Source organism: Artemia franciscana, chromosome 13, assembly GCF_032884065.1.
Source record: "Artemia franciscana chromosome 13, ASM3288406v1, whole genome shotgun sequence".
NCBI classification, from domain to species: domain Eukaryota; kingdom Metazoa; phylum Arthropoda; class Branchiopoda; order Anostraca; family Artemiidae; genus Artemia; species Artemia franciscana.
In genome coordinates this window covers 33,951,946-33,968,119 of record NC_088875.1, presented here as the reverse complement: position 1 = coordinate 33,968,119, position 16,174 = coordinate 33,951,946, and the positions used below count along the sequence as shown (strand labels likewise).

General features: G+C 34.9%; 1 protein-coding gene across 3 annotated transcripts in view; it reads left to right on the top strand.

Annotated features, from left to right (window-relative positions):
- The window catches only part of LOC136034846 (tyrosine-protein kinase transmembrane receptor Ror-like), a 75,850-nt gene extending 60,051 nt beyond the window's left edge, over positions 1–15,799 (top strand). For all 3 annotated transcript variants that reach the window (XM_065716310.1, XM_065716309.1, XM_065716308.1), the window contains 3 exons: positions 3,361–3,534; positions 12,479–12,637; positions 15,327–15,799. In XM_065716310.1, the coding sequence (XP_065572382.1) occupies positions 3,361–3,534; positions 12,479–12,637; positions 15,327–15,752 (759 nt within the window). In that variant the 3' untranslated portion in view covers positions 15,753–15,799. The remainder of the gene's footprint in view (positions 1–3,360; positions 3,535–12,478; positions 12,638–15,326) is intronic.
- The last annotated feature ends 375 nt before the right edge of the window (positions 15,800–16,174 follow it).

The following is a 16,174-nucleotide window of genomic DNA, read 5'->3' as shown; positions in this document are numbered from 1 at the left end:
ATATTATTTAGTCGAAATAAGTATTAGGAACATTCTTATATTATTTACTATTAACTTGTATTCTTTGATTAAAAACATACGAAATATGCTATATAACAAAAAATTGAAACTTTTAGCTGAAAAATCACATTGACTGAAGTCTTAGTAACCAAAATTTTCCATGACTGGGCAAATTTAGTTTGAGGTTATTTTGTGTCGTGGTGTCGACTCTAGATGTATGGCTAGTAAAGTACTAAAATAACGATAAGCGATGCTAGCTAAATATAACTATTGTGATGACCCTACCACCCCATAATCTAGTCCTTGCTACCCTTATGCAATTATATAGACTAAACTAGCAGCAAAACCTATCGGATAACATAAATACTATATGCATACTCTTTTTTAAGAATTGTAGAAAAAATAACAACCCCCTCCTTTGGTGCAAATTTTTAAGCTATCTCTCCCCCCCCCAAAAAAAAAACACAACAAAAAACAAAAACAAAACAAAAATCTTCCTGAAAGTTTCAACTTTCATAAAGTCGTAAAACGAAACATGAGAGACCTACCACAACAGTAAGCTTTGGAAATTCATGTTTATGAAGAGAAAATACCAGCGCCCATTCCCCCTTTTAATTAAATTATTTATTCATATGCATGCGCTAAATAGTATAATACCGGATTTGACTCCATGTTGCCGACAAAAAAAGTCAAATGTGACGAAAAGTATTAATTTTTTGGTGTTTTGTTTTTTGTGTGTTTCAAAGCAGTGCAGTTCATACTGTCTTGAGAATATCCTCTCATCCCTCCTATTAATTTGCCATAGTCCTAGGCTATATATACAAGCTAGCTGATTTTGTAATTTTTCAAATTAAGATTATTTGTCATCGCGAACCAAATGTTGACGAGAAATAATAATAATAAAAAAAAACAAATAAAAAATAATGCACTCCAACATAATCAGCATTTTTTTATGTAGCCCAGAGCTATATCAAGGTATAAGTGGGGGACGGAGGGGAGCTGGGTTGCAGTTAAGCTGGAAGTGACACTTAAAATTCAGTAAATAAAAATTAAAAATTCAGCGAAAAAAATGAAGGTATATTCTCTATATCTCGCTTTATTCCACGTATGGAGTGCCTATGTGGATCGAGTATTCATTTCATTGTCTCTCTTTTCTGATTTATTTTCATTGTTTCTCTTTCATTTCTGATTCACTCTTTGGGCTTTTACCTCAGCTCATGCACGTTCTTTTTATGCCGATAAATAAAGGTTTAAAGCTTTGCAACGGTCTAAGCTGGAACTGATTTGCTGATTGGAGGAATTGATTTAATTGAAAAAAGAAAATAAGAGTGTTCTATAAGTAGGAAATGTGACAGAATATTCTAGAAGTAGAAATAGAAAATTTTGATATAAAACGAAACATTAAATATACTTGCTAATTTTTTTTTAAGATTACATTAATTCCAATAAATTTTGTTATAAAAAGGTAAACTGATTTACCCAAGTTGTGCCTTAGCTGAGCGTATTTCTGTTAATAATTGCGTAAGGACTTCCCTTTATATATCGTTTGATTAAGCATATTCTCTTATATTATGATATTAATAAACTGTTAAATGACTTTTAATGTATAAAGCTTATTTATTTTCTTTGGAGGGTCGTGCTGCCGTGCAAAGTAAAAAAAAAAAGTATATCATATTAACCTACAAATTGTGGTCAGTTGAGGTTCTTTTTTTAATATAAATAATTTGTTATTTCTTTTTTATTCTTTCCATTTCCAGTTTATAATCCAATCACTAAGTCCATCAGTACTTTTGTATTTAAAATGAGATTTACAAACTCCCTTGAGATTTACTTAGTATTCCAATTAGGAATGGAAATTCGTAAAAAATAATGTTAATTTTGCACGTTGAATTGAATGCGTTATTTGCTAATTGGTAATTTAACAAGTTCACTAAATCCGTCCGAAAGGGAGCTAAGTTCGAATATTCGGCGATTATATTTGCGGTAGCATTAAATTGCACTCAGACTAGGGGCATATTTAGGAATTTTTTTGGCGGGGAGTATTTTCTTTGGGAGGGGGGGGGATTGAAGGGATTTTAAAAACTTTACAAAACACATCAAAAATTCGTTTATACACATTTTTAATGCTTATATACGAGTCGGACAAAAATTTTAGAAGGGGAAGGGTTTCGAATCTGGTAACTTTCTCCCCTTGAGCCTTGACTCAAACCAGATGAAAATCGTTATACTCGAGCTATCATAATAGGCTACAAAAAGGTAATGAGAATCAAATAAATATTCGCCAAGTTAATTTAATGAGTTAATTAATTAATTTTAGTTAATTAATTAATTTTTCTAATAAAATTGTTCTACTACTAATGAGAGAGTAATATGGTGGTCAATAAGTAAAAATTAAAAAAGTTAATACACACATAAACTCATTATCACTATAAATTGATTAAATGTTTCTCAGCTTACTTTAATAATTAGCTCAGAAGCGCTGGTAAAACCATTTCTGTCTCTAAGTATTGTGGATTATTGCAGAAACCTCTTCTGTCTTACGATGACTGTTTTTTCGCCGCTTTTACATTTATATAAACTGTTTTTTCCTTAGAGATACATTCCAAGAACAAAAGAGATTTGGTAAAACTTTTGTGAACCATGCGAAGGTATCAGCCATCAATTACACAAACTTCCGTTACAGATATAATTTTTTTTCAAATTTTTGACCATTATAGTGTCAATTTTGTTGTAGCACAGCGGATTGTTGCTCTGTTTGGCAATACGGAGCCCTGGGTTCGATCCTCGCCGCAGCAAGGTTGTGCCACAAGCTTGCTACTTATCCCTGTAAAAAGACTCAGCAACTGAATTCTTGATTTGACGCCCTATGCGCCAGCAGTGGCTCAGGAGGATCTTTATCTTTTTTTTTTTATGCATAGTGTCAATTCCATTGTCATAAGTCATTTTTATGTGACCTTTCTTGTGTCTTCATGGCCGAAAGGTCGTTCAAAGACGGTGTATCAAATATTTTACAATTTGACCGTATTCATTAAATAAACAATAAAGTTTAACGTTAGCTTTCAAGCAAAGGTAGGCAGAGAGTCGGAACTCGATGTGTTTCGAGCTCCATACAAAAGATGTACAGTTCTCAAAAAGAGGAAGAAGAAGAATAAAAAGCTTTTGAAGGACAATACATAATGTCAATTAAAATTGATAATAGGAAGTATATTTCTCAAAAAAAAAGAAAAAAAGCTTTTGGATGACAATTGACAATACCAATAAAAATGACAGTATACAGTTCTCAAACAGAGAAAAAAATGAAATTATTTGTGAATGACAATTGAACTTTGCAGTAACATCATGTTGTAAACTTTCTTTTAGGAAGATCTGTTCTCAGTTGCTTGGCAGATAGCATCTGGAATGGAATACCTCTCTCGCCGAAGATTTGTCCACCGTGACCTCGCCTGCAGGAATTGTTTGGTCGACGAGAATTTTGTTGTGAAGATCGCGGATTTTGGGATGAGCAGAGATGTTTATGCTTCTGATTATTATAAGGTTTGTTGTCTCAATAATCATAATTTCGAATATCTATGTTGCACATAAATTGAAGTATGGTACTAAGTGTTCAAAATATAATTATCTAAACTTGATTAGAAAAGCTGGAAAGTCTCAATAGTGAAAAAGGAGTCTAAAAAGGAAAGAACTACTTTCTTTATAAAGATTAATTAAAATAAAGGGGGTTTGGTGTGAATACAAAGCTATACACAAATCATAAATCTTAACATTTCGTCGAACTTTTTTCAGTTCATTTTGTAGGATTTTCTCAACCGCATAGCGAATCTTTGTATAACAAACGAATCCTCGAATTACTTACTATTGGGAAACAAGCGATCCCAAAGAACACTTAGAGGTGTATATGCATAATGAAAAAGAGACGTTTCACATGCTGATTCGGTCGTGGTATTTTGTGTGTTGAAGTTTATGTAGAATAATTTCAACAAGTTCTGTGAACTAGTTTAACATTCACATTTTTCAGGGTTTTTTTATTCACGAATAACTACAAGTTGGAATCACAATACTCTTATTCCCCTCAAATAAGAGGGGGTATATCGTTTATCTTTTTTACTCTTTAAATGCATATGAATATGACGTTATTCACATGAAAAATGTTTTTATTTTTCAAAATTAAGGCTCTAAAGTATAGTCAGCCAAACGGTGCACTTCCTGCCCATTAACCTACCAAAATATTACCATGCCCAAATATTACCAAAATATTACCATGTACAACCGGTGTGCCATGCACCCGACGTTGGGAATCACGGGTCTAGGGTAATAAGCTGAAACTTTGAGGTCTTGTTAGGGGGGATATTGGACTAACCAACAGGCACTATGTGGGAATGTTTAGAAGAATATAAGAATAATTTCTAAACGCTCTATATGTCAATTCAGGTTATTAAAAAAGTGTAAGAACTATATAATACGAACACCTTGGAGCATTAGTTGGAAACTTAAGTGCATATTGAGGGGGATATTGAAGCAACCAAAAGGTACTATATTTATACTAGTACTGATACTTCTACTGCTACTGTTAGTACTACTGCTAAGGCTAAATGTATTGAGGAGAAATTCTCAGGAAATGTTGAAGGGGATTTTAATTAAACTAAAACATGTTATATGTATGCCGTCTGTCAAACGGGCATATCAGCAGTATCTCAAGAACAGCATAGAGAATTAGGTTGAAACTTTCAGGGCATGTTGAGAGGTGTGTTGAACTATTAAAAATGCATCATTTGCATAGTACAACTAGAAGTAGTAGTAGTATACTACTGCTTCTGCTATTTAGCACCACTATTAATAAGATAAATGGTATCCACTTCTAATTTTTAGACACTGTTGGAGGGAAGTTTGGCTAAATCGTAACGCTCTATTTGCATACAGGTTATCGAATGGGCATATCAGGGTCAGCAAAATCTAAGAAATGGCTTAAATTATTAAGCTGAAACTATCAGGACATGAGGAGGGGATGTTCAATTAGACCAAAAAGGCACAAAGTGAATATTATTACTGGTACTACTAATGCTACTCCCAATGCTCTTGCTAAAATAACTACTACTATTGCTAACGGTAAGGTTATTAACAAAACTTTTATGGAATGGTGAAGGCAGTGTTGAACTGAATTGGAATATACTATGCACATGTGGGTTATCCAACGAGTGCATTAGCAATATCCTTGCAGCACCTTAGGGTATTAAAGCTGTTATGACCTTTTGCTAACCTGAGTCGACATAATGAGCTTTGATTTATTTCAAAATCCTCCTCAACATCTTCTAAAAGTTTCACTTTAATACCCTTTGGTTTAGTAGTACTACTAGCATTAGCCGTAGTAGCATTAGTAGTAGTAGTGTTTGCAGTAGTAGTAGTAGTATGCAAATATTACCTTTTGGTTCGTTCAAATCGCCCTTGACATGCCCTGAAACTTTCAGCTCAATACTCTAGATCATGTTGCTGATACGCCCTTTTGACAGTCTGCGTACACGGAGTGTGTTTTGATTAAGTTCAACATCCCTCTAAACATTCCCTGAAAGTTTCAGCTTCACTCCCTTAGCCTCAGTGGTAGTAGTAATGGTAGTAGGAGTACCAGCAGTAGCAGTAGTACCAATGTGCAGTGCATGGAGTACCTTTGGTTAGTTCAATATCCCTCTCCGCACGACTTGAAACTTTCAAGTTAATGCTCTAAGCTGTTCCTAAAATACTGCTTGTATGCCCTTTTGACAACCTCTATCTACATAGTATATTTTGTTTAAGTTGAAACTCGTCTAACATTCTTCTAAGCATTCCCCAAAGTTTCAACTTAATACTATTCGCCTCACTTGTAGCAGTAATTTTAATATCTGTAGTAGTGGCAGTATGAACATAGTTCCGTTTTGTCTGTTAAAAACCACCTCTAAATACCCTGAAAGTTTCAACTTAATGCTCTAAGCTCTTCCTGAGATTATTGCTGGTACACCTTTTGATAATCTACAACCTTATAGTGTGTTTTTATTTAGTTCCACATCCCCTTAAACATTCCCTGAAAGCTACACCTTAATATCTTTAACTTCAGTAGTAGCAATAGCCGTAGTATTAGTGGTAGTATTAGCAGCAGCGTGTACATACCACCGTTTGTTTTTTCAACATCCCCGTCAACACAAGCTGAAAGTTTCAACTGAATACCCTAAACCGTTTCTCGGACATTGCTGATATGTCCTTTTGACAACCTGCATGCACACAGTGTGTTTTGATTTAGCTTGTTAATACGCTTAATATCCTTAGCTTTAGTAGTAGTAATGATAGTAATAGTAGCAGTAGTAGTAGTAGTAGTAGTAATTTTAGTAGAAGCAATAGCAGTAATATACTAATATCGCCTCGTAAGTTTCAACTTTTTTAATCCAAACCGCTCTTAAGATGCTGCTGATAAGCTGTTTTGAAAACCTACATAAGTAATGTGCGTTTTGATCTAGTTCAACTTCCCCCAACATATTCCCTGATAATTTTACCTTCATACTATTAGCCTTAGTTGTTGTAGCAGTAACAGTAATAACAATAGTATTCACATATTGTCTTTTGGTCAGTTGAGCATCCCTATCATCGTGTCATGGTTTCTTCAATTAAATGCTCTAGATCAATCCTAAGATACAGCTGATAAGCCCTTTTAAAAATTTATTTCCACATAGTTTGTTTTAATTTAGTTTAGCTCCCCCCTCAACACATCTTGAATCTTTCACCTTAATGTTCTTAGCCTTAGTAGTAATCAAAATCGAAAATGTAATCGTAGTAGTTATGTGCTCACACTTCCGTTTTGTCAACTGGTCATCCCCCTCATTATTCCCCTGAAAGTTCCAACTTAATACCCTTAACCATTCCTGAGATGTGCCTTTTTGACACTTTGCATGCAGAGAGCGTGTGATGAATTACCTAAGATATTGCTTTGGTAATATCAATTTGGTTGATTTGGTAGTAAGATATTGCTTTGGTTGGGCGACCGGTTTTGACTTAATTCAACTTCTTTCTCAACATTTTCTGAAATTTTCACAGCCTTTGTAGTAGTTGCAACAAAAATAATAGTTGTAGTAGGAATAGTAGTAGTGGTGGTGGTAGGACTATTGCTAGTAGAAGTAGTAACGTGCGCTTATTGCCTTTTTAGCAATCGATTATTTCCCCATCATTCCCTGAAAGTTCCAGCTTAATGCTCAGAGTCACTCTTGGAATACGCTCTTTTGACAAATTGCATTCACAGTGTTTGGTTTGGTTCTATACTCCCCTCAACATTTCCTGAGAACTTCACCTGAATGCCTTGAATGCCTTTGACTGTTTTTTTTTTTTTTTTTTTTTTTTTTTTTTTTTTTTTTTTTTTTTTTTTTTTTTTTTTTTTTTTTTTTTTTTATAGAAAAGGTCAAACATGCCTCTCTTTCCCAATAACAAATTCTATATGTAAAGAATGGCCGAATTGTATAGCTTACAGCCCTTGCCCCACCTCTGGGATGGGCTGATAGCCTTTTCATTGGATGTCTTCGGTGAAAAAGTGCGTGGGAGAAAATGTGCGTGGGAGGGTATACACGCACCGTACGTGGGTGCGTGCGGAGTATAATTCATATACTCCGTATATGAAATGGGTTGTCCCCTCCTCAACGCCTTGCTCTTTACGCTAAAGTTTTTAATTGTTTTAAAAAGTAGAATTGTGGCAGAGTCAAACTTTAGCGTAAAGAGCGAGGGATTGCGGAGGTGACAACTCATATACAGAGTAATTTTTGTTCGTTTTAAGTTTTAATGTCGCTCCTTATTTTCAGTTAAAAAAAATATTTTTTTAAAATTTAATTTCTGAACGTTTTAGGATTAATGCATGTTTGATTTTGGCTCTCCGCACATAAATTATTAAAATGAAATTTGCATATTAATTCTTTTTTTGGCTAAATGGCTTTCTCTAAGTTTTGACTTGACGATTTTGAGAATTAAGGGGTGGGGAACGAGGCCTATTTGCCCGCCAACTTTTTGGTTACTTAAAAAGGCAACTAGAACTTTTAATTTTTAATGAACAATTTTATTAATAAAAAATATACGTAACTTAAGAATTAACTTACGTAACAAACTTGTATATTTTTATTTTTTTATTATTTATATGAGGGGGTTTGTCACCTCATCAATACCTCGCTTTTTACGCTAAATCTTAAGTTTTGTCCCAATTCTTTAAGAATGACCCCTGAATCAGAAAGGCCGTAGAATAAATAGTTGAAATTACTAAAGATACTTTAGCATAAAGAGCGAGGTATTTATCTCATCCTAAATACCTCGCTCTTTATGCTAAAGTATTTTTAGAACCCCTCATATGCGTAATAATCTCGTAATAATCTGTTCGTTTTAAGTTTTAATGCTACTCCTTACTTTCAATTGAAAAAACTTTTTCATGCTTATTTTTTCCTTGTTTTTTTTTATAGTAATGCTAGAAAATCCCGCACCCTTTTAATTGAATTTGTCTTCCCCAATGACTTATTCCTCCAAGGAAATATCCTCCCACATAGCCCCCTCCCCTGAACCCCACCCCCAAACCAAAACAATCCCCCTGAAAACGTCTGTACACTTCCCAATAACCATTAGTGTATGTAAACATTGGCCAAAGTTTGTAACTTGCAGCCCCTCCCCCAGGGACTGTGGGGGAGTAAGTCATCCCCAAATACATAGTTATTATGGTTTTCGACTATGCGGAACAAAATGGCTATCTCAAAATTGTGATCCGTTTACTTTGGGGAAAAAATGAGTGTGGGAGGGGGCCTAGGTGCCCTCCAATATTTTTGGTCACTCAAAAAGGGCACTAGAACTTTTCATTTCCGTTAGAATGAGCCCTCTTGCGACATTCTAGGACCACTTGGTCGATACGATGACCCCTGGGAAAAAAACAAAAACAAACAAACAAATAAACACGCACCCGTGATCTGTCTTCGGGCAAAAAATATGAAGTTCCACATTTTTGTAGATAGGAGCTTGAAATGTTTGCTATAGGTTTCACTGATACGCTGAATGCGATGGTGTGATTTTCGTTAAGATTCTATGACTTTTAGGGTGTGCTTCCCCCTATTTTCCAAAATAAGGCAAATTTTCTCAGGTTCGTAACTTTTGATGACAAAGACTAAATTTGATGAAACTTATATATTTAAAATCAGCGTGAAAATTCGATTCTTTTGATGTATCTTTTAGCATCAAAAATCCGTTTTTAGAGTTTCATTTACTATTGAGCCGGGTCGATAGTAACACCACGAACTGTTTGAAAAGTTCAATAATCAAGCTTTCGGTTATGAAATGACCTCCATAGTCCCAGGGGAACGGAATATAAATTACGCAATTTGCCCATAATTTTCACATATAATACTAGTATACACACAATACGCAGCCCAGTGGTAGAGTATTTGACTTTGCATGAAGATGTCATAGGTTCAAACCTGATTATCACTGAAATTTTTGGGAAAAAACGACAAAAAGCTATGACAATAAAATGTTAACACAAAATACTAAAATTTTATCAAACAGTTCTAGTAATGAACTGTAAGTAAGCAGCGACTTGGTTCAGTAGTAAAGGAGCTCTAAAATATGGAATTTGCGGGTTCAGGGTGCAAGAATAGGTTTAAAAATTGATGTTAATTTTATTAAGTCACTAAGACTAGGAATTGATTGAAGGTAAAGAAGTGACAGCTTAGGTAATATTATTAAGAAAGATAGTGGGTGCAGCGAATATGCTAAAGGTAGAATAGCCTAGATCCAGGGTTCTTTCACATTAAAAAATATAAATTACTCAATTTGCCCATAATTTTCACATATAATACTAGTATACACACAATACGCAGCCCAGTGGTAGAGTATTTGACTTTGCATGAAGATGTCATAGGTTCAAACCTGATTATCACTGAAATTTTTGGGAAAAAACAACAAAAAGCTATGACAATAAAATGTTAACACAAAATAACTAAAATTTTATCAAACGGTTCTAGTAATGAACTGTAAGTAAGCAGCGACTTGGTTTAGTAGTAAAGAAGCTCTAAAAAACGGAATTTGCGGGTTCAGGGTGCAAGAATAGGTTTAAAAATTGATGTTAATTTTATTAAGTCACTAAGACTAGGAATAAGTGAAGGTAAAGAAGTGACAGCTTAGGTAATATTATTAAGAAAGATAGTGGGTGCAGCGAATATGCTAGAAGTAGAATAGCCTAGATCCAGGGTTCTTTCACATTAAAAAAAGTTTAGAAGAATAGGAAGATAAGTCTGCGAACCAAGATTGAACTATTAGTAGCTACAGTTATGACAGTGTTCAAGCATGGTTCGGAAATGTTGGCACTCCGAAAGACGGAGAAGGGTTTGTTAGATGTTTTCAGCTGACAGCAGTTTCTTTCGGGTACCTGTTTGACTGACCGTATTTAAAACAGTAAGCTACACGAAAACGTGGCTATATCCCGCAAATATGGTATCTGAAGCGTGGGCACTCCAAACGGAGGAGGATTTGCTAGATATTTTCCAGAGAAATTGCTTAAGGATTGTTTTGGGTGCCCAACTAACTGATCGTATCTCAATCAGTAAGCTCTATGAAAAATGTGGTTAATAGGCTCTCTAGGGCTTTAATGAGAGAAATGATGAGACAGATTTCCAAAGATTATCCTTGTCGGCTAACCGTCTAGGGCCAAACTAAAAGCAGGTTGTCCCCGAATTGGGTGGTACGATGTCGTAAGAAAAGATCTTAAGCTCCTACCAGGGGAACTGTAGCTTTGTCGGCTTCAGGCCGCTTGATAGTGCAGTGAGTTGTTAGTAGCAGTAGTACATGTTTATTAAAAAGAAAATTTTATGATTTCATCGAATTTAGACTGTAAACAGGAATAATATAAATTATTTTCCAGAGAAATAAATTAGTATTGACTGATTTATTTTTATAATTGATCTATATTTTATGCAAAAATACTTTCAAGGTATAAATTGTTTTCTGTTGTAGGCGTTTTCCATGATAGAAGAGTCAGAATTTAAAAACTTTGACTAACCGCAAAGACACCTCTCCCCCTCAGCAAAAAATAGTGGCTAACATTCATGAACAGAATAAACCTGCAGCTCTATCAAAATCTGAGATCGTGGATTTGTGACCTGGTAGATCTTATACGAAATGAACCCGGGGATAATTGGAAAATGCAGTCTTTTCTTAGGGGGAGTTGGCTCTCGTGCCAAACTGCCCATCTTTCATGCTCTTTCTGTTTGTGAGAAAATGTGACTTGTCCAAGGAGTTTTCCGTTTTTCTCTAAATATTATAAGATTTTCCTCTTTTTGGATCTTTAAGGATATGAAGGCGACTGATTCCCCTCCCTTTTTCCCCTTGTGAGTGAATTTGCTTCCCTCTGCTTTCTTTAGAAGCATCTCATGGTCCTGTCATCGAATACTTTGTTTATTTGTCTTGGCAAACTTGGATTGTTTATTGAAGGCTGCAAGTAAACGACATATGTTTTAAACCAGATTGGCAGCAATCTCAAGACTGTGGTCAATTTAAAATCAAACAAGTACTTTCCACCAGTAACAGTTTAAGGCCCTGTAAACTGGGAAGGCAAGGTATACAAAAAAATAGGATCGTAATATAAAATAAAGGGGATTTAATGTCAGATCTAAAAAAAACTGGGAGAGGTGGCAGCTTCTCCCCCACCCCCTCGCCCACGCCTAGACTCTAGAAACGCTAATGCTTGTTCCTAGAACCGCATTGAGTAATTTTGTACGGCTCTATAAGCGCGGTAGAGGATTCCTTGTACTTAACTGTGTATGTTTCCTTTGGAGAAAATTTTGCTGGTTTTTCTTCTTAATCAACAGAATTTTCCTTATTGACCTAAGAAGGCTGAGCTGGTTAGTTTCAAAGAAGGAAGAACTGGTGTTTCTTAAATTTTATAGTATCTATTTTTTAAGTTGCGAACACAAGGTTTTTCCCAAAGTTTTGATAATCCTAATAAACTCAAGACTCTTTGGTGTAATATCTGCAATCTTAATTTTATTCCCCCTAAGCATGCATAGAAAGTTATAGAAAAGTGTTTTCTCTTTGTTCCTGAGCTTCTAAATAATTGGGTTCCTTCTCTTATCGTTTTACTGATTTTTATGTGATGACGCTAAGTAAAATATGTTGTAGCAATCAAAGAGTATGGGTAGTTTATAAGGGTGGCAATTGGCGCTAGTGTCTACGAAAAACTATCAATGCCATCTACCGTTTAGCGACACTTGACTTTTTTTTCAAGCTATATAATCGTTTTTTTTTGTTGGGAACTGAGATCAAACACTTATTACCACCCTAATTCTATCAATTACACAAATTAAATAAATATTCTTAAAATTATACTGGTAAAAATACCAAGTATCGCCAGACGCTAGATGGCATTGATAGTTATTTTTGTCGACACTAGCGCCAGTTGCCACTGTTATAAGCTGCCCATACTCTTTGGTAATAATGTTATATATTCCAGGTGGGCGGTTCTAAACTTTTACCTGTAAGATGGATGGCACCAGAAGCGATCGTATATGGACGGTATACTTTAGAATCTGACGTTTGGTCGTATGGAATTGTGTTATGGGAGATATTTTCTTGGGGCAAACAACCATATTATGGATTTTCCAATGAAGAGGTACACATACTTGAATCTTATTTCTTTAATAGGATGGTAAGCTAATGGGAAATTTTACAACACAGAGCAGCCTTGGTAAGGCCAGGGAAATTAGGCCATGGTAAGCTAATGGGAAATTTTACAACACAGAGCAGCCTTGGTAAGGCCAGTCCCGCCTAGCCTATTTTTAGGTACTTGAGTATTATACCGACTGCACTCGAGAAGTGAAGTTAGGGTAATCATAATGAAATATACCAAAATATCATGAAAATATAAAACTTTAGTTACAAAATTATGGAAACTACAACAGAGAATTATGGGAAGCAGGCCGCCTAGGGCGCAATATATTAAATACCTAACCAACCACCTCCATATATTGAATATTTAATTAAAATATACTTGCATAGCAGTTTATCTCACTCAGACTAACCTGATTGTCTGCGTATGCACACAGAGAAAACGATTTTAAACAGATCCAGAACAACAATATGCTCGGTATAATACCTAAGTACCTATTTTTACATAATTTAATTAGCGTAAGATGTTAAACTTTGATGATTTTTTAAATAAAAAAGTGTTTGTACATCTTAGAATACTCGTATTCAGAATCAACTATGTGCAGAATTCCATCTTGGCTAAGTGGCGGCCATTACTAGGTTCTCACTAAAATTGGGCCTTTGGTACCTGGGCCGGTGCCCCGTGGAATCTTAAATTGGGATGGCCCTTTACTAATTTTGGGACCTTTGGGTCCAGGATTTGCAAGCTCCCACCGCAGCTTGTCACTAGATTAGCTTTCTATTTACGGTACCCTAGGATTTCCACTAAGTTGAGTTTCAGTTCTGACAATTTTTAATGAGGCCTTGAGGGGTGGGGTACATTTTTTCTTGCATCGCTCCTTGGTTAGAGCCACCATGAATTCTATATAGCACATAAAATATTTTGCTCTCATAAATTTACATTTTCAGCTCTTGGGTGGAAGGGAAAGGAGATAGCACATCAATGAAGATTTGTTCCTTTTTTCTTCCGCATATATAATCAACTTCTTTTTCCTAGTATAATTTTATTTAGCTTGTCATGATCGCAGCGGTTCCCATTTAATATACTACGGTATCTACATTATTCTTATCTACATTACTTGATTAATTGTCTTCATCACTGAGATTAGCAGCCTGTACACGGAATTTTAGATATTTTCAAATTTCCTGGGTAGTGGAATTAGCAGGTTGAACCTCGATCCATTGAGGCCCGATCCCGGGTACCGAAGCACCAACTTCAGTTTATCCGCCAGAAATGAGTACGTCTGTCCGATTCTCTATTTCTGCCTGATAAGAATGTGTAAAACGTTCTTGACTAAAAGCTTAGACTCAAAAGCTCAGAAGAGAAAGGGGTGACACAGCAGATTGCTACTCTTAAGGGTTTCCTGATTTCTTCAACCAGTTGGATTTCAAGTAATGACAATAACTTTTGTTGGGCACATTATTTGTCTCATAGCAAGGTACCAATAACAGTAGTCTATCCCTGGTCTTCGATCTTAACCGAATTCTCTTCTGATTTCTCTAGCCAACTGGTCTTAGTCGGTTTTATTTTAATCGACATTTACATATAATTATTTTAATTTTAATTTTTAAATTTTGGAAATTTTAATTTTGGAAATTTAATTTTTGTTAAAGGCATCGGAAGGGGGATTGTAACTATTTTATTTTTTTATATATATAATTTAAGGCAAATTAAGTGTGTAGAATTAACCTTAAATGACGTGGGAGTAATTTGCTTCTCTACCATTATCAATAACTGCGCAATTTTTAGACGTCAATGTTACACTTTGAAATACTATTCGAAAAGAAGGTTCAGTTTTCACAACCAGTGATGATTGTGCGGGAAAATGGACTAATAAAACTATTTCTCACGGTGGCACTGAACAAGAATATGACCAGTTGGTGAAATATTTGACCGATATTTGTGACATATCTTCACCATTGTCAATAGCTGCACAATTTTTAGAAGATAAAATTTTACTTTGTAGTACTTTTTGACAAGAAGGTTTAGTTTTCGTTGAAAAAAAAGGACCATTTTAAATTTGTACGCATAAAACTTATTTATAGTTTTGATTTATTTTAGTCAATGTTATGCAACCAGTGATGATTTTGAGGGGAAAAATGATAATTGTTAGGGGAAAGAAATAAAAACTGTTCCTCACGATAGTACTGAATTGGAATGTGGCTGATTGAAGAAATAATTGACAATATTTGTGCACTTAAGCTTGTGCTCTTGAGTTTTGTGCACTGATTGTTGTAACGGCATACTTAGAATTAGGTTCAAAGGCGTATCCAGGAAGGATTTTTGTCCGGGTGGGGGATTTTCTCAGGGGGGAGGTCATACAATAAAAAAATTACTCATCAAAAATTTGTTCGTAAACTAAAATTATTACTACATTTTATTACATTTTCATGGGTCGGTTAAAATTTGGGGAGGGGAGGAGTTCTAACCCCGTAATCCTTCTCCTGGGTGCAAACTTGAATAGGTACTATTTGAATGGAACATGGAATAGGTTGTTGAAGGGAAACGGTATGCTGTTTTACTCATTCCAAGTAACCTATTAGCTTAAAAACTAAGTAAGAAATAAATTTATTACATGAAATGTTCCAATGGGAGGGAGCTTTTTATAAATTTCCATTTAGACCTTAAGGCTCACAACTTATTTTAATTTTAGGCTGTGAAAATTATTCTCAGGGGTACTCACCTCACTCCACCAAATGAATGCCCAAAGATCATTCGTGAAATAATGCGAGGATGTTTCCAAAGAGAAACGAAGAAACGCCCTACTTTTATAGAAATTACTACTAAACTAAAATCAGGCTCAGAGTTCGAACATTTCTATCAAAATATCACTAAAATACCTGATTACGTTATCAGTGAGTGTTATTTGCAACCAAGAAAGCCAGAAAGTGGATACTTTGGATCATTTGATGAAGATTCCTTAGAAAGCAGCCTTGCAAAAGTAGACTCAGAAAGCAGCCTCGCTAAAAGTAAAGCTAAGAAAGCTGAGCTCTCGCGGACAGAACATTCGTTCGATAGTGGAATACAGAATTCGGAGTCGGAAAAAGTTGAAACGCCTCAGGACTTTTCTGTTCTTTAAACTATTCTTTTGTAATTCTATTGTTTTTAATTAAAAAATAACTTTGATATTTTTTTCGATGTTAGTGAACACTGTCTAGTAGGGAAATATCTATAATTTTTTGTGGTGAAATGTTTCAAGCGTTAAAAGATTAAATAAAGATGGGGCACTAAGTTTGTTCAAAACTTACATATTTAAATACATCTTAAACGTCTTACGCACCTCAAGCTTTTAAAACATTTCATTAGTTAAAGTTGGTGGAATAAATTCTGAGGGCTGAGTAATAACGACTAAGTAAAACGATTTAGGGCATACACACTTATAGCCATGAGAATCTAGGCTCTCAATAAATGGACTGCAAAATATATAACTATTTTAGGGAATGTGCTCATTCTATTTCTTTTTAATTTATCATTAAATAGATATATTCATTGATATATAAA